Below are 21,284 nucleotides of genomic sequence, written 5' to 3'. Positions count from 1 at the left end.
TTTCCTCAGCTTGTATAGAGTATTGATGAGCCAAGATTTTGACAGAGTTTATCAACAGGAAAGTAAAATTAAGGTTTTTTTTTTTTTTTTTAAAAAACTCAAGTTATTTTTTTTTTTTACTTTTGTGAACACATTTCCTGTCATTATTTAGCAATTCTGTATTTAACTAGTTGGTAACAATCATCAAACTTGGTTATCTTTATTAGTTTGAATTAGTATAAGCAATACCCATGTCTAGGACTTCTCTGGTCTCTGATTTCATTTCTCATTTTAAAAAATAACTGAACATCTTTCATGGTCATTATCATTCTACCATCTCCAATGAGGGTTGCAATTCAAGAAGATACGAGTACAGCATATACTATCTTACCAGTGCTTCCTTGTGCAACAGCACTTCACAGGGGCCATTCTTACCTCACAGTTCCTTCAGATACATTCGGCACTGAGAGGGTTACATCCAGAGAAATCTGACACTGACTTCTCAAGATGGACATCATCCTCAAGGCTTCCACTTCACTCCGGGGAGCATTTACTGAGGCACAGCCTAAGTAAGTTAGTTTATTGAAAACCACACTATCCTCATCAGCCACTGGTGTAAAAGGACTGGAAACTTCAGAATCTGAAAGAAACAACAACCAAAAAAAAAAAAAAAAATAGGGTTGATATGAACAGCAAGTAAACATCTAAAAGACTTATTAGGTTCGAAAATCATGTATTAATTAAGACAGTGCGTGATATTCCAGGGGCACAAGCATGTCCATGGGAGCCAGGCACTTTACACTACAACTCCATACCAAGGTCTCTACAAACTGATGTGAATTACAAACCCAAAATGTGACCTGAGAGTCAGATCTCACTCCTGATTGATTCTATCTCCTCACTTGTTTTGAATTTTATAATTTACATTTAAACAAAATATATGTGGAGTATCCACAAGTATTCTGAAAATGCTGATGTATTCTGGTTGGAGCTACAATGTTTCCAATACACAGTTAGTGTCTGTGTTACCTCCTTTAACACCCTGCTTCCAAGTTAATAAGCTGTTTTCACAGGTGAGCTTTCCTAAGTGTTCTGGCCATTCTGCTCTTTCCCCTCCCATTTGCAACTTGCTTTCTGAGAAGTTATGCCTGAAGCAAACATCAATTTTCAAACACTGTAATCAAAATTCTTTCCTGGAAAACTTTGGCTGTTTCTGATTTTCTGAAATAAGGTTTTATACTAATGGCTAAATTTCAACTCATCATAAACTTCCTAGAAGTCTCTTTAAGCCACCTGAAAAAAGGATAGACTTCCTTCTCAGTTTCCTGTAATTAGTTTTTAATTCTTTGTTGTAATAGAAATATGGTTAAAGGAAAAACCAGAATATCATATGCATCTGACAACATCTCAAATCTAGAATATGGAGCTTTCAAGAACTTACGATGGTTTTCATTCTGTTCTTGAATCTAGTACTGGACAGAAGTCACAAGTATTAAAAACAATCTTAAGTTATACAAGCAACGTAGTAATCCTAACCTCCTTGTCCAGGTTTCACTGGCAGGCTCATCTCTGGTTTCTGAAGCCCTACCAGAGGCACAGGATTAATGCTAGATGAAGCTGAGAGTGGATTAGAGAGAGGCCCATCTCCTTCACCGTCCAGTTGTGACCTTTCCCCTGGCTGGTCGTCTATGGGAGGATCCATTAGCACATCTGCGAGCTCTTTCTGAAGCTGCTGCTCACTTCCATTCCCTACAATCTAAGCACAGATACATGCACTCAGCAAAATGAGAGACCAACACTAATTTAAGTGGGTCCATGTTCTAAAGCAAAGTATCACCAAATCTTTTATTATAAGGATACTTTCTGAATTTTTTAAAATGGATGATCTGTAACATATAAAGGCTGTAGTTGCTGTTTTACATAAAAAGTACAGTGAAACTAAAAATAATGTTCAGAAATAGGTAACATATCAACATTAACATTGTTTAATAGCTTTTCTTAAGGAAATGTTTTCCCCTCTAAAAGTTAAAAGAAATGTCAACTACAGTAAAATTTCAAATATATTTTATGACTATTCCTAGAAATAAATCTCCTTTATTTCTGCAGAAGACTTATTTGGTACAAACTGGCTTTCCCGGTGCTGAGACACACGAGTAAAGCTGACAATGTAGGCAGTCAGTCCTGAGAAATAAAAGCACTGTATTCCAATAATGACTGACTTTTTTTTTCCTGTCTTGTGTTTATTTTGTTTTTTTACTAGGTTATATTGTGGGCTGTAATAGTTTATCATTAGTTGCTGATAAAAGGAAGTGAACAAATACAAGTAAGATTACTCAATGTTGAAAAACAAACAACAGGTAACAAAACCAAGTATTGTTACTGGTTACTCAAGAAACAATCAAACAAACAAAACCCTAATAATAAATTTAGAAAAAAGTTAAAAGAGCAAGCTACATTAGAGGACATTCTGAAGACTCAAATCACCAAACATTTATCCTTATTATATACTTTCCATTTCTCAAATTTTCAGCTCTTTATTTCCTTATGGCTGGTTTTGTATGAATGCTCATGGAAGACAAGAGACTGGCAGAGTCCCTAGAATTAAAGCTACAGACAGCTGTGAGCCACCATGTGGGTGCTGGGAATCTATCTGGGTCCTCCAGCCCTCCTTACTGATATTATCTGTAGTATCTGATGTCACTGTTATGCAGACATCTGTCCTGTAAGCATGATATAATTTGTTGGTCATAGTAGAAAAGATTACTTTGAAACACTTCATTTGTTTTTGTTTTGTTTTGTCTGTGTAGCTCTGGCTGTCCTAAAAACACTGCAAGTTAAATCCAATGGTTATTGACTAGAAGTTTCTGTTGTCTGCTTTTTTTCTTCTCAGTATATGGAAAATGTCTCCTTTGTTTTTCTGGTTTTTGGTGGGGTTTTTTTGGTTGGAAACTAGACACTGTAGAGATGTTGTATTGACTCAGGATCCTGATGGAAATCCCTTTAGGATTTCTTATTGTTTACATTTACTGACAATGAAGACTCTGAGTGCTGCTTAATGGTGCTCCAGTTGCCTAAGGCAAAACTGAGTCACTGCTCTGTAATTATGAGCAGGGACAATGACCATGCTGAACCCCATTTTCTTTCTTTTTATCTTATTTTTTTCATACAGTATGTTTTAATACCATTCCTCCATTCCTCTCTGGCCACCATCTTGATTATGCTAGTCTGTAGAGCAGATATAATTTTTTTTTGTCTCAGTCAGGTAAGAGAAAGAACAAGATGGGAATGCTTAAAGTAAGAAATTCTTACCAGAGTTTCATGATTAAGACTTTTCATTTGCTGCATTTTGTTTCAAAGATCTCCAAAGACTTTAATGCTCTTTTTGTTTTAATAATTGTCACCAGTGCTTCTAGGGATGATCATGCTGTTATGATGGAAGCTGCTCTCAGCAAGTTAGCTTTTTAAAATGTAAGTTAGATCATGTTCCCATTCAAAACTTCCAAAATTTCTCCTTACATTTAGAACAAAGTTCAAGTTTGCTACTAAGCTCCTATAGGACCAAGCATGCAAGAGGCTTACCGGCCGTTAGATCATGCGTGGGTCCATGTGACTCTGCTGGGGCTCTGCCCTCTTGGTATGGGTATCTGCTGCTGCTGCCTTGGGAAAGCTTCCCTGTCTTCTACACAGTTTTCTTCATTTCATTCAGAACTCACCATAAATGTCATCCCCCCCCCCCCCGCCCACCCGGCTTCCTTCCTGATCTCTCTAGTTTGTTCTCTCTCTCCCCTGTGCTAGTGCTTCTTTCTCCCTCTCTCTCAAACAGGGTTTCTCTGTGTAACAGCCTTGGCTGCCCTGGAACTCATTTTGTAGACCAGGCTGTCCTCAAACAAGAGATCTGCTTGCTTCTGCCTCCTGAGTACTGGGAGAAGGGAGGAATCCTGAAGTGTAAAAAGTTTATACCATAAGAGTTTTGGCAGGAGTTTTAAAAAATTTAAGAAGCTAATAAAAATAAAAATCCTTAAAATAAAGAGTAACTCATCAAGTATATTCAAAACTCAACACCACTTACAAGTGTATCTAACAACCCTGTGTTCACCCTAGCTTACTCTTTTATTTATTACCTCCACGATGTGCACAGGCTTAGCAAGGCACACTTAGGCTGTCAAACTTTACCTTGAGTCCTGTCTTCTCATCATCACTCCCATTATTTGTAGATGGTGTCTCATCTCCTTGCCTGGAAACCAAGACAAAATCTTCACTATTAAGAGTAGACACTGAGTCTGAAGAGACACTGATTTTTCCAACAGAGGCCTTGTCATCCATAACTCAAGAATGAGGCTCAACTCATGAATGGTTAAATGTTTTTTAATGCCTGAAAAACAAAAACCATAAAGATTCATATAAAATGTCCGCCACATATTTAGTTATGTTCTAGTCATTAAAAAAAACAAAAACCAAAAAAGCTTTTCATTCATTCTGATAAAGGTATTTTGTGCTATGTAGGTCAAGATATTTCAGATTCCATATTAATTAAAACACTCCCTTCACAATAACCCCACCTACTTATAGGACTGCCTTGGGCACACATTGCAACTCAGGAGGTCTTGGCTTCCAGAAGCAAAGACGAACTCAGCAGTACTCTAGCCTTTAATTTGTAATGCTTTATACAGAAGTGAAGTTAAAACACTTGGTTATTGTGAAAGTGCAATAACTATGGTTCCCTAGCATTTTCAATACTGAAATTTGAAATACTAGGATGGTATAGCAAACTGTATTTCACATTAAATACACAAGATTAATGACAGAGAAAGCAGAACTGGGAAATATCCTCCATCAAAAATTGAATCTTCCTCTATCTTAACGTCTTAGGATTCAAATAAATACAAATACTATAAAAAGAAATAGCCACAGCTCTATGTTCACCACATCAATAAAGCTAAGTGTTTAACCTTTCCAACTTAAGCGTTGGCTTACACTTTGGAATTTTTTAAGGTTATCATTTTATTTGTGTATATACACATGTGTACAGACCAGAAGAGAACTTCAGATTTCCTGGAACTGAAGTTAATGACGATGGTTGTAAGCTACCATGTGGACACTGAAAACTGAACACAGATCCTCTCTCTTCAAGAGCAGTAAGTGCTCTTAACCACTGAGCCATCACTCCAACCTGTGCTTTAAATTGGACATATGCTGTCTAAACACACATCATATGACAAATACAATTTTCTCTTCTAAAGGTTAACTAAATCACCTATCATCCAGAATTGCACCATTCGTAAGTATTAAGCAGAAAAACAAACACAAAAATCATCAATAATATTGAACATAAGGAAATAGCAACCCCAAGTGAAATCATTTAACTGGCTAATGACACAGATAAGGATAAACTCTATTTTTATTTATTCTTCTCCTGCTTTAAAGATTAAAGAGTCATAACTAACAATGTTGGCTCACATCTGAGTGAATGCCGGCACTCAGAAGGCAAAGGAAGGTGGATCTCTGTTACTTCAAGGTCAACCTGGTCTGCAAAGTGAGTTCTAAGACAGCCAAGGCTACACATAGAAACTTCATTTTGAGAAACAAAAGAAAGAAAGAAAGAAAGAAAGAAAGAAAGAAAGAAAGAAAGAAAGAAAGAAAGAAAGAAAGGAAGGAAGGAAGGAAGGAAGGAAGGAAGGAGAAAAGGAGAAAAGGAGAAAAGGAGAAAAGGAGAAAAGGAGAAAAGGAGAAAAGGAGAAAAGGAGGAAAGGAGAAAGGAGAAAAGGAGAAAAGGAGAAAGGAGAAAAGGAGAAAAGGAGAAAAGGAGAAAAGGAGAAAGGAGAAAGGAGAAAGAGAAGAGAAAAGAGAAGGACTAGACACTCTGGAGTTGGAAGCAGGCAGATCTTTGTGTGTTCCAGGACTGCCTAGTCTATGTAGCTATGAATTCTAGGCCAGCCAGAGTTGCACTGTTAGATTCTGATTCAAGAAAATAAACAAATAGACTATATTTACAAGACCATATATAAATTCATAGTGAGGAAGAGTAGAGTGATGTTCACTCCTAATCCTAATGGGATGATGAGGCAGGAGGACAGTTGTATATTTGAAGCCAGACTTGGGCATATAGTAAGTCCCTGTTACAAAAATTATCAAATAAAGGCTAAGAACATAGTTCAACAGTTAAGAGCACTTTTCAGTTCCTGTAGAGGACTCAGGTTCTCTTCCTAGCAAACACATGGTAGTTCATAACATCTATAACTCCTGTTCCAGGGGATCCCATGTCTTCTGGCCTGAGCACCTGGCACATATGTGGTGCACATACGTAATACAGGCAGACAAAATACTCAAAAACATAAATCAAAATTTTTAAAAATTAAAAGAAAAAACACAAAACCTCAAAGAATTCATAGTACAAGACTGAAAATTACCCAGCACTTAGGAGGAAGAGGTAAGTAGATCTCTAAGTTTGAGACCAGCCTGGTCTATAGTGCAAGTTCCAGAACAGCTGGGGCTATACAGAAATTGATAATTATTTTTAAATAGTCTTCTGAAAAGTCAAAAATAAAAAAAAAATGTTTTCTTTTATCCACTGAATGGATATAAATTAAACATCTGGTAAAGGTAATGTTAGGAAAATCAATCAAAACGCTAGCAGAGAGACAAATTTATACAGTCTAATGGATGCAGATTTAGGGTACCAAACTAAAGATATGTTGGGTAAACATTAACTTAGAGCTTTGCTGGGAATACAGACTTCAGGTACATTCAGGATTTGACTCGGCAACTCCACCCTACAGTTGTTTCCTGGCTTCTGTACATGAGCAGCTCCAGTTCAGTCTGTTCCCTCTCCTTTTGGGAGTTTCTCAGTTGACTTGCCCATTTTTGAGTCAAAGGTATTGCTTCCCTTGCTGATGTTCCCATTGCAGCCAAGATTTTTGTTATAACAGTATGCTGCTTTTCAGTGTTATATGAATGTACCCAAATCTAATCTTCATACTGCTATTTTCTGATAACAAAATTAATCATGGGTGAGGTGGTACAACTTGGTCAAAGTACTGTAACTGACAGAAATCAAGACAAAAACTGTACTGTTATCTACAGGTCCTAAAGTAGAGCTCTATTAAGACAAACATGCCTGTTTAATGTCTAATGCCTCAATGCTGAGAAGTCTCTTTTAGATCTTGTATTTTAAGTTAGTTTTCATGCTGAATTAGTCTACAGTCTATTTTAAATTGAAGCTAATAGTGCAATGATAGCAGAAGGCCTAGGAAAACTGTCTAAACCTATCATTCAGCAGGAATGTGGTTTATTGAAACACTACACAGGACGCAGACTCCTTCTCTCCAGTCTCCATTGATAGGTAACAGCCCTCCCCATCATCCACCATGAAGAGGCACCACAGAAAGTGCTATAGACTTCTAGCAATACTCTAGAGATTTACAGTCTTTGTAAGACACTATGGACTAATGTTTTATTTTCAAATTCTGTTTTTATCAGTTACAAGACACCTCTCCACTATTTAATACATTCTTTTGCTTTTAAATATCATATAAACTGAAACCCAAGCTTCTTTTTGTATTTCATTAATGGCTGTCATTTTAGCTCCTAGCATAATGTAGATGTTTAAATATTTATTAAACAAGTAGGATAAACATCATATAAAGACAGAAAAGACATGGATACCCAGTGAGAAGATAATACTATTTAAATTTTGTTTGGGGAGATATAGGAGGAATGGAGACTAGTCTTGTTATATAACCCAGGCTTGCCGTAAACCTACGACCTCCTGAATGCTGTTCTTATCTGTGGCAGTAAAGCTTTCGAATTCTAGACCTAGGGTTGGGGTTATAGCTTAGCGGAACATCACTTGCATAGCATTGTATAGCATGTGAGAGGTGCAGAGTTTGATCCCTCACCACCAAAACAAACAATAAAAAAATCTTAGTACACATCAGTCAGTTACACTATGTACACTGGTTATACGACTCTTCAATTATTCAGTCTAGTTATACAGTTTCTGTAAGAGAAAATGATATAATATCTATCTCACAGAGCTACTGTAAATTGACTAAGGGCTTTATGTGGGGAGATATATATATATATATATATACACAAAAAACTTAATATACAGACTATTATATGCACTCAAATATTAAAGCTTTTTAAAATTCAAAAACATATATTAGCCAATTTAAACAATCTAATTTAGATAGCCTATTACTAAAACAAAATATACAGACTTAATTGCACATTTGTTGAGGGTTGGTCTGTTGCTATGTATTGTAATGCTAAATACTGGTCTTGCTTGCCTCAGGGATGAGAAACTCTCACTTACTTTGCTCTTTAAAATTCCTGGTTGAATAAAGATGTTGACAGCCTATAGCTGAGCAGAAGAGAGGTAGGTGGGGTTTCAGTTTCTGGGCTTGGGGTCTGAGGAGGACCTGAGGGGAGGGGACAGGAGGAGAGACAGAGGAGGAGAGAGGAAAAGCTGACATGGGGCAGGTGAGTCATGAAAAATATGGCCATGAAGGCTGGGTGTTAAGAGCTTTGAAGATGGACCAAGGAAAGAGCGATTGTTTGTGTATGCTTGATCCAGGGAGTGGCGCTATTTGGAGGTGAGGCCTTGTTGGAATAGGTGTGTCACTGTGGGCGTGGGCTTTAAGACCCTCATGCTAAGCTACCTAGAAGCCAGTCTTCTCCTAGCAGCCTACAGAAGATGTAGAAGCCCCAGCTCCTCTAGCACCATACCTGCCTGGACGCTGCCATATTCCTGTCTCAATGATAATAGATTGAACCTGTAAGTCAGCTCCTGCCTTGATCATGGTGTCCATTCACGGTAGTAAAACCCTAAGACAGCAAGTTATAACTCAGTTATTGATGGAGAAGTAGCTTAGGGAATAGGTATCTGCCCAATTCTAGTGCATTAAAAGCTTATCAGAAATATAAAGGTTTTGTGTCTTTATTTGGGAACTGAATGATCAAAGGTGGGTTAGAAACCCCAATTATTTATTTATTTATTTATTTATTTATTTATTTATTTATTTATTATTTACTATAACACACATTGTAATTTATTTTAACCTAAATAAATATAAAGGAATACTTTGAAAATATTTCTTTTTGTACAACAGAGTAAAATATATCCTACTTACAGAAAAAAGAATGTCAGGACTTTGGGGGAGGGAACAGTAACAGAGTCATATGTTGTTCAAGATGGCCACTCACTCACTTTGTAGCAGAGAATAACTATGACCCCCAGGATCACAGGTGGCACCACACCCACATTTTATAAAGTGTTATAGATTAAATCCCAAACCGCATGCATGCCACACATGCACGTTATGAACAGTACTACAGCCCCAGGCCTCCCATATTTATGTCATATACATGACATGAAAACTATGTTGTGTTTAGTAGACACTAAAAAAGATTGTTTTTCCACAAGAGTGGTAAGTTTCAAACATGTTACCAAGAGCCCTGTGTTGGTAAGCAGAACTCTGGGATGTTTCCTTTTATACATATCTTAATAAAATCAGGGTGGCATGGTGGTATGTCTTTAATTCCAGTACTGGGAAGGTAGAAGCAGTTGACAATCTTGTCTACATACATAGAAAGTTCTAGGCCAGCCAGCCTATACATAGTAAGACTATTTCAAAACAAATCCAAAAAGCCAAAAGAAAATAAGTAAAAATAAAGTCACCTAAGATGAAAGGTAACTTCCTTCACTTATGTATCCTTCTGCATATTTCAAAGTCCAATGGTGTTATAATTTTCATATTATCTAGCCTTTTGTTACTTTTATTCTACTAATACATGAAAGACCACTAGAGATTTTGATTGAAGTAGTCTCAGCGAGGCAGGCCAGGAATGGTGGTACATGCCAGTAATACCAGCACTTAGAAAGCTGAGGCACGCTTATTAAATATTCAAATTAAGCAGGGAATGAAGGACTTTCCATTACAAAAATTTAAAAAGAAAGAAAGGTAGGCAGGCATCTATGCAATCCTAGCACTCAAGAGTTTGAGTTGATTTTTTGTTTCTGTTTGTTTTTTGGTATTTTGAGACAGACTCAAGAGCTTGAAATAGAACACTGCCAAGTTCAAAGACAGCCTGGGCTACATCGGGAGTCTTTGTTTTAAATAAACAAAATGGGAGGGGAACAACATGAAATCTCTTAATAAACTTTTTGCCCAAATTCCATGCTGTGTGTCATTAAATGACAATTTTATGTTTAACTATTCACGTCTACAAAAACAAACAAACAAACAAACAAACAAAACCCCAAAACCAAAACAAAACACAGAAAACAATGCACCTGAGGGGCAGTGAGATGGCTTGGTGGGTAAAGGCATTTGACACTAAGCCTAGTTACCTGAGTTCCTGAGTTCTATTCCCAAAACCAGTGGAAGAGAATAATCAACTCCCAGGAGTAATCCCTCTGACTTCTACATGCATCGTGGCTCCCTCCACACACAAATCAAATGATTTTTAAATGTATCTAATTCTCACTGAATGAAGATGCATATTCATTCTCAATTTCTTATAGATTCCATTAATGTGTTTTGGAATGAAAAGTAGTACTCACAATAGAAATCACTTTTTTTTTGGATACCAATTAAAAATTTGTATTGTTTCTAGTTTCTAAAACCCTATCCATTAACATTGAATTTACTTGTGGCTAGGCATGGTGGTACAGGCCTTTATGTCAGCACTTGGAGGCAGAGGCAAGTGAGTCTGAGTTTGAAGCCAACTGTTCTAGAGTGAATTCTAGGACAGCTGGGCTACACAGAGAACCCTGTCCTGAAAAACCAACCAATCAAACAAAACCTATCCAACAGAGACAGGAGAGATGGGTGGCTCACAGGTTAAGTGAACGTTCCCAGGCTCAGTTCCCAACACACACATGATTGCCAACACCCATCTGTAACATCTAGGGGGATCTGATGGCCTATTGTATCCTATGGATCTATTGGTCTCCATGGCACCAGATACTAGCAAGGTGTATAGACATACATGTAGGCAAAACACCAAATACATATAATAACAATAAATCTTAAAAAATAAACCAAAACAAAAACTATCCCCTAATGAGCTGAATAGTGGGGGCACACACCATTAATTTCAGCACCCAGGATGCAGGGGCAGGCAGATCTCTGAATTCAAGGCCAGCTCGGTCTACAGACATTAAGGGCTACACAGAGAAAACCTGTATCAAACAAAAAGCAAGCAACTAACCAAAAACTAAACCAAACCAAACCAAACCAAAAACTAAAAAAGCTGTCCATAATACAAGATTTCAAAACCCAAAGTCAATAAAAATGACGATTTCCTTATTCTGAAACTATCACTTCAGCTTTGTTTTCTACCTGCCTACCATTGGCTCACCGAGGTTGCTTTTCTTCTGCCTGTACTAGACACTCCACCCTCTCCGTATTTCCCATTTCCCTTGACTATTACATTATACACTAAGACTACCATAGGCCTATCTTTTCTCTGAGTTCCACATTAGCATTTGTGTTATGGTTTCTTTTTTATTCACTATCAAGTGTCTGATAACCCTTTGTCTATCCTTCTTCAAAAAGTCGCTCTCTCTAGAGCACGGGTTCTCAACCTTCCTAATGCTGTGACCCTTTAATACAGTTCCTCATGTTATGCTGATCCTAACCAAAAAATTATTTTCATTGCTTCTTCATAATTGTAATTTTGCTAGTTATGAATTATAATGGAAACATGTAAATGTGTTTTCAGATGGTCTTAGGTGACCTCTGTGAAAGAATTATTTAACCCCCAAAAGGGGTCTTGACCCACAGGTTGAGAACCACTGTTCTGGACTCTGAGTTGTTAATTCCTTAGTTACAGAATTTCTAAATATTACATATGACCCTTTAGCTAATCCTTCTCCACCTTCCTCAAAATCCCTGCTAATTCCTGAATGAGAATAGAATGAGGGAGGATGAGATAGTTCAGGGGATAAAGGTACTTACTGTCTTACCTGAGTACTTGTGTTGATCTCAAGAACCTACATGGTGCGAGGAGAAAACAGACCCTAAAAACTAGTCCTCTGACCACCCCTATGCATACATAAAATAAGTAAGTAGGTAGGTCGGTAGGTAGGTAGATTAATCGATCCATTTATCGATCAGGGTTGTCTGGAGAGATGGCTCGGCAGTTAAGAACACTAACAGCTATTCCAGAGGAACTTTTTTTTTGGTTCCCATCACTCACAAGGTACCTTACAACCATCTTTAACTCCAGTTCCAGAGGATCTGATGCCCTCTTGTGGCCTCTGCAGGCGTGTAGCATGTACATGGTACACAGACATGCATGCAAAGAGAACACCAATACATACAAAATAAAATAATAGCTTCTCCTTTGGCATTTTTAATCATGATGTTTAAGACACTCTTACAGTTTAAGATTACATTTTAACAAATTCTCTAATGAAAACAAAATAAAAATTAAAATGGGCCAGAGAGCTCAACTGTTACAAACACTAGCTACTCTTCCAGGGTACCCTAGTTTCAATTCCCAGCACTCACCTGCTGATTTATAACTGTCTGTGACTCCAGTTTTAGAGGATCTGATGCCCTCCTTCTAGCTTCAATGGTGTATATGTAATGCACCAGCCTACATGCAGGCAAAACACCCACATGTTTAAAAATTTTTAAAAAATTAAATAGGAAAGAAAAATAAAAGAAACCCAATTTCTTCGAATCACTTAGTTTTCAATGTCTTGAGCCTAGCTGTCACTTTAATCTTACCACAAAATCAAATCATACCACACAATCTTCAGAATAGTCTGCTAACTTTGAGGCTCTTAAGTCTTTGTGCACGGTGGTTCCTAAGTAAGAAATGTGTCTCTATTTCCCCAGTGAACATTTTCCCTCTCCAATAAAATTCAATGACCTAGTTAAGAAGTCAGTCCTTCCATTCTCCTGAAATGTTCATTATTTCATGCTAGTGCTTCTAAGTCTTTTCGTTTGCTTTTATGTCTTAATATAAGAATTAAGGTATATGCTGTATTTACTCTGTATTCATTTTAGAAGTAAATATCAACTATAAACCACCATGTTACACATTGGAAATACATGGTCACAATGCAGTATACCCGAACTACTTGTGGGCAAGAGACTGTTTTATTCATATTATCTTCATATGCTTGCTTACTTGAAGTGCTCAGTAAAGTTGAATGGTTGATACACTGTCCTCCAAATTCATGTATCCATCTATGCATTCAACTAAGGATCAAAAATATATAAAAAAAATTACACCCGTACCCAACATGTACTTTCCCCCCATAGCACCTAAATATATAGCATAACAAAAGAAAAGTACTTATACTGTATCAAGTATTCTAAGAGATCTAAGTTAAAATATGTGGGATACGCAAGGGTGTCAAGATTATATGCAAATATTATGCCATTTTCATATGAGTAGGAGTCTTTGAGTGACTCTCATACCCGGTACGATAGTGGGGAACAACTACTGCATGAGTGTACTTGGTAAGGTATAGTAAAAGAAAGACAAATGGCCAATATGCCACACTATATGCAAGTACTTGGAAATATAGCTACAGAAAAAAAACAAAAAACAACCCAAATCCAACAACAGCACATTCTTTTGAAACAAGGCATAGCCAGCCCTATCTGGCCTTAAAATCCCAGTTCCTTGTCTTGGCATCCAGGGTGCTAGGATCCGAGGAGTGTGTCAACTACCCCAGATACTACCCTTGATCGTCTCTGACTCCATCAAAACCTCAAATGTCATGGCCAAGAAGATAGTTAAACTGAGTCTCAAAATATATCCTTTGGACCCTACATACTCATCACCTCTTTCTTACTTATTATTTTTCAATGTTCAGTAGGTAAATTGTGTTGTTCAATAAGCAAATGAGTATAGCTTTATGGAATCTTGAGGATGTTAAATCTAAAAAGATAGTAATATGTATGAATTACTGAGTGCTAATTTGAGCCCCAATGTGGAACTAAGAAGCATTCAAAAACATTATTGTCAGTGTACACTAACCTTGTCAGATGAATATTAATTTTGTATAACAGACAAAAGCTAGTAATTTGCTTTAGCTCACAGAGAAATTATGAAACTTGGTGCAAACTCAGGCACCTAGGTGTTCTGTTCTTTTCTGAGCTGGATCTCACTTCTTGGTATCCTTATCTCCATTGTATTCCAGCCTGTCCTATGGTTAATATTACTTTCAGTTCAGGAACTACAACAGAAAGTAACAAAACAAGATTCAAAGATGCCATAGCAGGCCAATTCGCACAGGGTTTGTACCTTTTAGAGTAAAACAGGTACTAGGGAGATGGGGTCAGCAGCAAAAGTCACTACTGCCATGACAATCAAGAGGACCTGAATTCAGATCCTTACAAGCCATTTTAAATATGCCCATAACCCCAACTCCAGGGTGTGGGTCAAGAACACTGAAGCTTGCTGACCAGGTAACTAACTGATGAGCTTCAGGCTCAGCAGAGAACACGCCTTAAACCATGAATGCAAGAGAGCAAACGAGGACAACCCCAGTGTCCACCTCCGGCTTCCACAGGCACATGTGTACCTCATACCCCACCAACCCCACTAAGGGCCTGTAGTGGGGCTCAGCTGCACAGCACAGGCCAGGCAAGTGTGAGGCTTTGAGTTTGACCCTGAACACTAAAACTAAATGAGCAGAGTAATAAAGGAATACATACATTATCTTAGTTCTTTTCATTTTTGTCAGTTTTAAACTTATTTTTCTTGCAGTAGTTTTCACATGCATTTCTCATAGCCTACCCCCTGAAAAGGAAGGGACAGATCAAACTCACTCAATGGAAACCTCCCCCTACCTTTAAAAATATAGATTATTTTCTACCACTAGTTGCTAAACAATAGGTATGGCTTTGTTTTAAAGTCTGACTCTTAGGGCTGCTGCTTTGAACTGTTATTAAGTGAAGTAACGGAATCTTGTGAAAATAAACCTCATTAATTGCAGCTTAAATTGAAAAACAAAAAACAAAAAAAATTATCTTGGGTATACTTGAAATTAAAAATTAGAAAAGCCAACTTATCTAAAAGGTACTCTTTAACAAATTATGAGACAAAGTTTTCTGCTAAATGTTCCACAAGTTGCCATCCTTTACCATCACAGTCAAACACACAGGTGCCACAACTTCAGCACTTGCGGCCTGTTTAAGGTAGGGTTGTGTGTCACTAAGCCCATGGCACACCCCACCGTCTAGGATCTATCTCATCTCTAGCCTCTTGCAGCCACCATTCCATCTTCTGTCTCCATGGCTGTTGTACCCCTGGGCACCTCTTAAGCAACAGAATTAAGGAAATATCAATCTTTTTCAAGGTGGATTCTTTCATTACTATAAAGTTATGAAGTCATTAAAGTTAATCAATGTTGTCGAAGATGTGCATCTTTTTTTTTTTTTTTAAGAAAAATGACTTTGTTTAAAGGCTTAATCACAAGTCTCAAATACAAATTTGTTTATCTCACGTTAAAACTCTGAAAATTCACAAAACATTGCTAAGCAGCTGCAAGTGAGGTAGGATTTTCCTTTCAGAAACTTATGTAGGTGCATATTCCTTATCTTTGAATTTTCTTTCCTTAGGATCTAACTATGAATAATTGGTTTAAAAAGAGGAAAGAATACATACAAAGTACCAACATGATTTAGGTACATGGTTAAACAAGGACCTGAAGATAAATAATGTTTTAGTTCCAAGAAAATATTGACTCTTGCCTATTTACTTGCTAAAAAAGTCTAATGATATATGACAATCTGGGGAGTTGCCAAGATACTTATGGACAGCCTATGTCATAACATTATGACATAGGTTGCCCACAAGTTCACATAAAATACTCAACACTGGCCCTAATGTAAACAAAATAATCTCTTAAAAGTGGCTTGTTATAACAGTTACTAGGGAATTATCTTTCATAGCAGGCTTATCTAGATGGAAATTTACTAAATAAAAGAAAATGACTTTAAAAGTTCACTTATCATGCCTTTATTGTGGACAATGTGCACAATATACTTCTCACTATGAAGGGGAAAAGGGAAGAACCACATGTTTAAGAGTCATGCTATGTTGCTAATCACTCGTAAACTGTAAACAAAATACCATGCCAAAATTCACACAATTGATAAGTTCCCAAAGATATAGCTTAGTAAGGCCAGTGAGTTAAATAAAACTGAGTTTTAAAAGTTTAAAAAGTAAATCAAAGATTGTACACTGTTGTGTATCTTGGTGGCAGATGACAGAATTGCATCCACTAGCCATTGAGACAAACACAGTCATACACACACACACATACACACACACAGAGTTGAAACTGAAAAATGTACCACAACATAGCAATATGATAACTTTAACCATGAAACCAATCTGATATTTTGTATTGAATATGTAAGTTTTATTTATTTTTTTGGTGTTGTTCTTTGAGACAGGGTCTTGCTATGTAGCCCAGGTTAGCCATGAACTCGTGATCCTACTTCAGCTGCAATTAAAATGTACATACATACAAATTAATCTTTCAAACTTTAATTCAAATTCTGACCTTTAAGGAAGTTCATAAGTAATTCTCTCCTTTGTTCATTCTCATTCCTGTCTAAGCTTTGGTTAAATCTTCAATATACAGTATAATCTACAATATTATGAGTAGATATGGATTAATACAACAGGTCCTTCACTTACATTAAAAAGTTATACATGCACTTCTTTAGCACCAGAGTTGTTTTTTTTTTCAAATGACTTTCAGTTTGACAATTTCACTATCGTCCGTTGTTTCTCTGCCTAAAGTAGCTGGAAGCCCACATACTTACATCACGTTCTATGTGATATTTACACAGGAATGTAAATACAGGTGTTGATCTAAATGAAAATATCAGATACATTGCAAAACTCTGTCCCTGACATTCTCCTCCCGTGGTATGGGGGACTCATGCCCTGCTGACCCTCCCCCACCCGCCCCACACAATCTCAAATTCAAGTTGGCGCACGGTTTTTAAAAGGAGCGCTACAAGCATGGTCATAGTCTGCTTAGGACACTGGCTTCCGAGATAACTGGGCCCTTCGGGCACCACAGGTATGAGTACGATTGTAAAAGCTCCGGCAGACTACAAATGTAGGTATTAGTAAAGCCTACGGCCTTGACTACTATCAGGGGATGGACAGCGCACCCTGGAAGGCTGGAGAAAGCCTTTGGACTGATTCACTTAACCCTGAAAGGTGATGAAAATCAAGACACACGGCAGGAACAGGCAGGTGTTACTTTTAGACAGAAAGAGTGCGAGACCAGAGACGCTTGGAACGCAGGTGAGGAGAATGAGGCAGAAAATACCAGTAAGAGAAAGCAGAGCGACGCTGAAAGAGAGTAAGTCTTTCAAATTAGTCGCAGCCAAGGAAGCCAGCCCGAGGCCCAAGGCAGCCTCAGTCACATACACACCGACTCAGTGGGCAACGGGGGAAACTGAGGTAGAGGATGCCGGCAGATCTCCAAACAAGACCAAGACAAAAACACAAAAGTGAAGAGAAACGGCTTTCCAAGGGAGCAGCAGTTGTGAGGCTTGGAGACAGACACCCACCCAGACAGGGGGAACCGGTTTGGGCAGGGGTTCCTGGGGGGGCGGGGAGCGGGGTAGGGCCCGCGCGTGCGCCATCTGCCCTCCGTGGCCGCTCCCCCACACCCAATCTCTGCTCCCCTCCGGGCTCGGCCCGTCGAGAGGGCACCCCGCAATTCCCGGCCCGACCCCGCCCGGCGGGGAGAGAAGGCAGCCGGATTCTAGCCGGGGCGGCGGAAGGACCCCCGCCTCCGGGGTAAGGAGACCAGGGTGAGAGGAGGGGAACGGCGACTGTACCGGACCTGCTGCCGCCGAGCGCCGTCAGGGAGGCTCCGCCGCCTGGGCCTCCCCGCCGCCCAGCCCCCTGCTCACGTGAAGCGGCTCCTTCCGCCCTCCGGCCCGCCCCCCGCCCCACTTCATAGGCCCCGCGTTCTCCCGCGAGGCGGAGCTTCCTTCCCGCAGCCCCACCCGGGCTCCGAGCCTGCCCGAGGACCCGCGCTTGCGCGCAGGGCCCGGACCCGGCTACCCCTGCGGCTGTGGCGGAGCGGTGGGCGGGGGGCCGGGAGGCATCGGTGTCCACCTTTCTGAAGCAAGCCTTGCTTGCCAGGCAGCACTTAACGCCTACTCAACTCCCCCAACGTTTACTGAGGCGCACAGAACCAAGGATTGTGATCGTTTATTTTATAAAAACATGTCTTTCAGTTCAGCTTTATCCTAAACTTGGGAAGATGTGACAGAACTCGAACTACAAATCAAACTTCAAACTCCATACAGTGACCCAGTTTCAAGTACTGAGGAAACTAGGAACCAGTAAGGTTGTTTCAGTCTGTGACTCCAGGATGAGAATTTTATTTGAAAAGGTATTTCAAGTTGAATACAAAGCAACAGTAATAAAGCAAAGTGTAAAGGTCCTGACCGTCATCAACACAATGTAGCTGAAAACAAAACTGGTGTGCAAGTGTTTTGAAAATTGTTACTTTATTGTTACTGAACCTAACACTTGATGCATTTACCACGCAGCTAAATCCCAGACTTATTTTTAACTTTGAGACAGGGTCTCGCTGAGTTACCTTTGTCTGCCCTGAACTCATGCTGTAGAGCAGGCAAGTCTACATCCTCAGGTCTTGAGACCCAGAATAGCTAGGATTACAGGTCTTTGCCAGTCACTGCTGCTACACAAGACTTAGTAATTTAGACGTCTAAAGCCAATTATTCTTTATTTGAACGTGGTACACTCTTTTCCTAGTGCGCAATTTACAATGTGAACCAGGTAAGCAATTAAAAAGAAAGACAACCTTCCCTGCTACAGTTCCCCTTTGTGTCTTGTCCTTCACAAAACACTTAAGACTCCTGTGGGACGAGACTGATGCTTTCTTTTCCTTATATACACCCATTTTTAAGTATACAAATAATATGAGAAAGAAAGTATAATCTCGTGCACTCCTAACAAAATGTTTACTAGTTTGGTGGTCAACTTCCATGTATTTCTTGATTCATAAGTACAGTCAAAGTGCATGTGTAAATTAAGTTTTCTTAAGTAAAACTTTATTCCATAATCAATGTTTGTAGAAAAAAATTAAAAAATAGACACAAAACAAATTAGGAATGTCACATTTCACCACCAATGTTAACATTTCAGTTGACAAGATCAGTTTAATAATCCGATTTTTTTTTTTGACCCAGGTCTCATGTAACTCAGCCATCTCTCAGCCCCAGAATCCTTTTAAAATATAGACATTAGTCTATTTTAGTGCCTTCCAATGTCACTAAGTAACATCATTCACAGAAAAATAATTTGGAGTTTTTAATATGCTTAGTTTTTACCCATAGGTGGCTTAGGCTAGTCTCAAACTCTTGATCCTCCTGCCTCCATCCCAAATGCTGGAATAACATACCAGTCTAGTAATCTCTGTTTTTAATTAATAACACCTACCTTTCTTATGATTACTACATGTAATTATGGGACCATCAGTTGCATCTAGTTATGCCTTTTAAGTGTTTTTAAAATGTGCAATTTAAAAATGAATGGCTCTTTGCAGATAACTAAAAAAAAAAAATGAAAGTAAAAAATTCCCGGATTTGAATATTTGCTTCAAAAAGTCTGTAATAAGTTACAGAGTTTGTCTTCTAAACCCTATATTTTTGCAAACTAGAAGCTGTATTGGAAGGTTCAATGAATGTCACCTAGGATGTTGTGCTAGATTTGTTTCCTGATATTAGATACAATGCAAATTATTTAGCACATAGTATTACTTATTGTATAGAGCATGGGATGTTGATTTAGTAGCAATAACTTCAAATTCAATTTAGCAGATGATGATCTTGGACCTCTGATTCTACTAACTACCTCCCAATGCTTAGGATTACAGGCATACACCAACACACCCTGTGTTATACATGGTGTGTGGAATCAAACATAGGGTGTTTTTGCCTGCTAGGCAAGCCCTCTACCACCTAGGCTAAATTCTCAGCTCCCATAGAGCTGAGTTTTGTCAGTTTTTATTGTTGCTATTTTGAGACAGGGACACCATGTAACCAGAGTCCTTTTTTTTTTTTTTTAATTTATTTATTATATGTAAGTACACTTCAGACACACCAAAAGAGGATGTCAGGTCCTGTTACAGATGGTTGTGAGCCACCATGTGGTTGCTGGGATTTGAACTTAGGACCTTCGGAAGAGCAGTAAGTGCTCTTACTCACTGAACCATCTCTCCAGCCCCAGAGTCCTTTTAAAATATAGATTTTAGTCTATTTTAGTGCCTTCCAATGCCACTAAGTAACATATCATTCACAGAAAAATAATTTGGAGTTTTTAATATGCTTAGTTTTTACCAGTAGGTGGCTTAGAAACCTTATATTGTATGAGTACAGTATATGTGTAGAATTTGGGGCTGTTATGAGATAAAGTACTTTGGTAAGCAAGAGCCAGAACAGTAAGATCTCTGAATGCTAAAAGGGAGGGAAATACAGCTCAATCTATAGACAGAAAGGTGCCTTTTGTAGGGATCCCACCATATTTGGGGTTTTCAAGTGAAAACTCTGGTAATGCTAGTAGGCAAAACATGAGGTAAGTAAGAGTCTGGAGGCTGTGTAGGATTAAAAAATAAAAAATAAAGTTAAATATAAGAAAGAAGGACCTTGGGTATTTAAAATGCACCCGCCCAAACTTTCAAGCCTCCTGATTACTTTCTGTTGCTCTCTCAAACATGCCTTAGAAGTACTCCGATTGTTTTTGTGTGCATGGAGCATACATATGTGCACAGGAGTGTATGTGTGTGTGCCATGTGCTGTGGAGGACAGAGGACATCATATGTTGTTACTCACGTACTGTGCATCTTGCTTTTTGAAACAGGGTCCCTCATTGTCCAGGTGTTCCCTGATGAGGATTCACTGGCTGGCTATCAAACTACAGGGATCCAGTAGATACTATCTCCTCATTACTGGGGCCCCAGGCATTAACTGTAAGGCTTAGCTTATTTGTGTAGGGATTGAACTTGGGTCCTTCTGCTTGTATGGCAAACACTTGAACAACTGAGTACACCATCTACCCAACCCCATCATTCAATATTTTACTTCCATTGTTGTACTTTTCAAAGCCACACTTTTATTTTGGTTCCTTTTCATAATTTCTTTCTCTTTCATGATATTCTCATTTTGTTCATATACTGCTTTCTTCATTTTATTCATGACTCCCAATTTTTGGAGTAACCATAACATAGTTGCTTTAAAGTTTTTGTCAGATGTGACTAAAATGCATGGGAC

General features: G+C 38.5%; 1 protein-coding gene across 5 annotated transcripts in view; it reads right to left on the bottom strand.

The window, feature by feature from the left end:
- Positions 1-21,284, bottom strand: part of Rabgap1 (RAB GTPase activating protein 1) — a 122,518-nt gene that overhangs the window by 96,136 nt on the left and 5,098 nt on the right. Inside the window, exons 1-4 of one of the 5 annotated variants that reach the window (XM_052182398.1) lie at positions 17,825-17,889; positions 4,153-4,351; positions 1,516-1,735; positions 415-619 (exon numbers count right to left, since the gene is read on the bottom strand). In XM_052182398.1, the coding sequence (XP_052038358.1) occupies positions 415-619; positions 1,516-1,735; positions 4,153-4,302 (575 nt within the window). In that variant the 5' untranslated portion in view covers positions 4,303-4,351; positions 17,825-17,889. Of the gene's footprint in view, positions 1-414; positions 620-1,515; positions 1,736-4,152; positions 4,352-8,706; positions 8,728-13,125; positions 13,175-17,824; positions 17,890-21,284 lie in introns of those variants that run through there. The other 4 variants (XM_052182400.1, XM_052182399.1, XM_052182397.1 and 1 more) reach the window with 4 other exon arrangements.

Source organism: Apodemus sylvaticus, chromosome 5 (genome assembly GCF_947179515.1).
Source record: "Apodemus sylvaticus chromosome 5, mApoSyl1.1, whole genome shotgun sequence".
In the NCBI taxonomy this organism is placed as follows: Eukaryota; Metazoa; Chordata; class Mammalia; order Rodentia; family Muridae; genus Apodemus; species Apodemus sylvaticus.
Note: the sequence above shows the minus strand (reverse complement) of the source record. Positions and strands in the feature narration are given on the sequence as shown.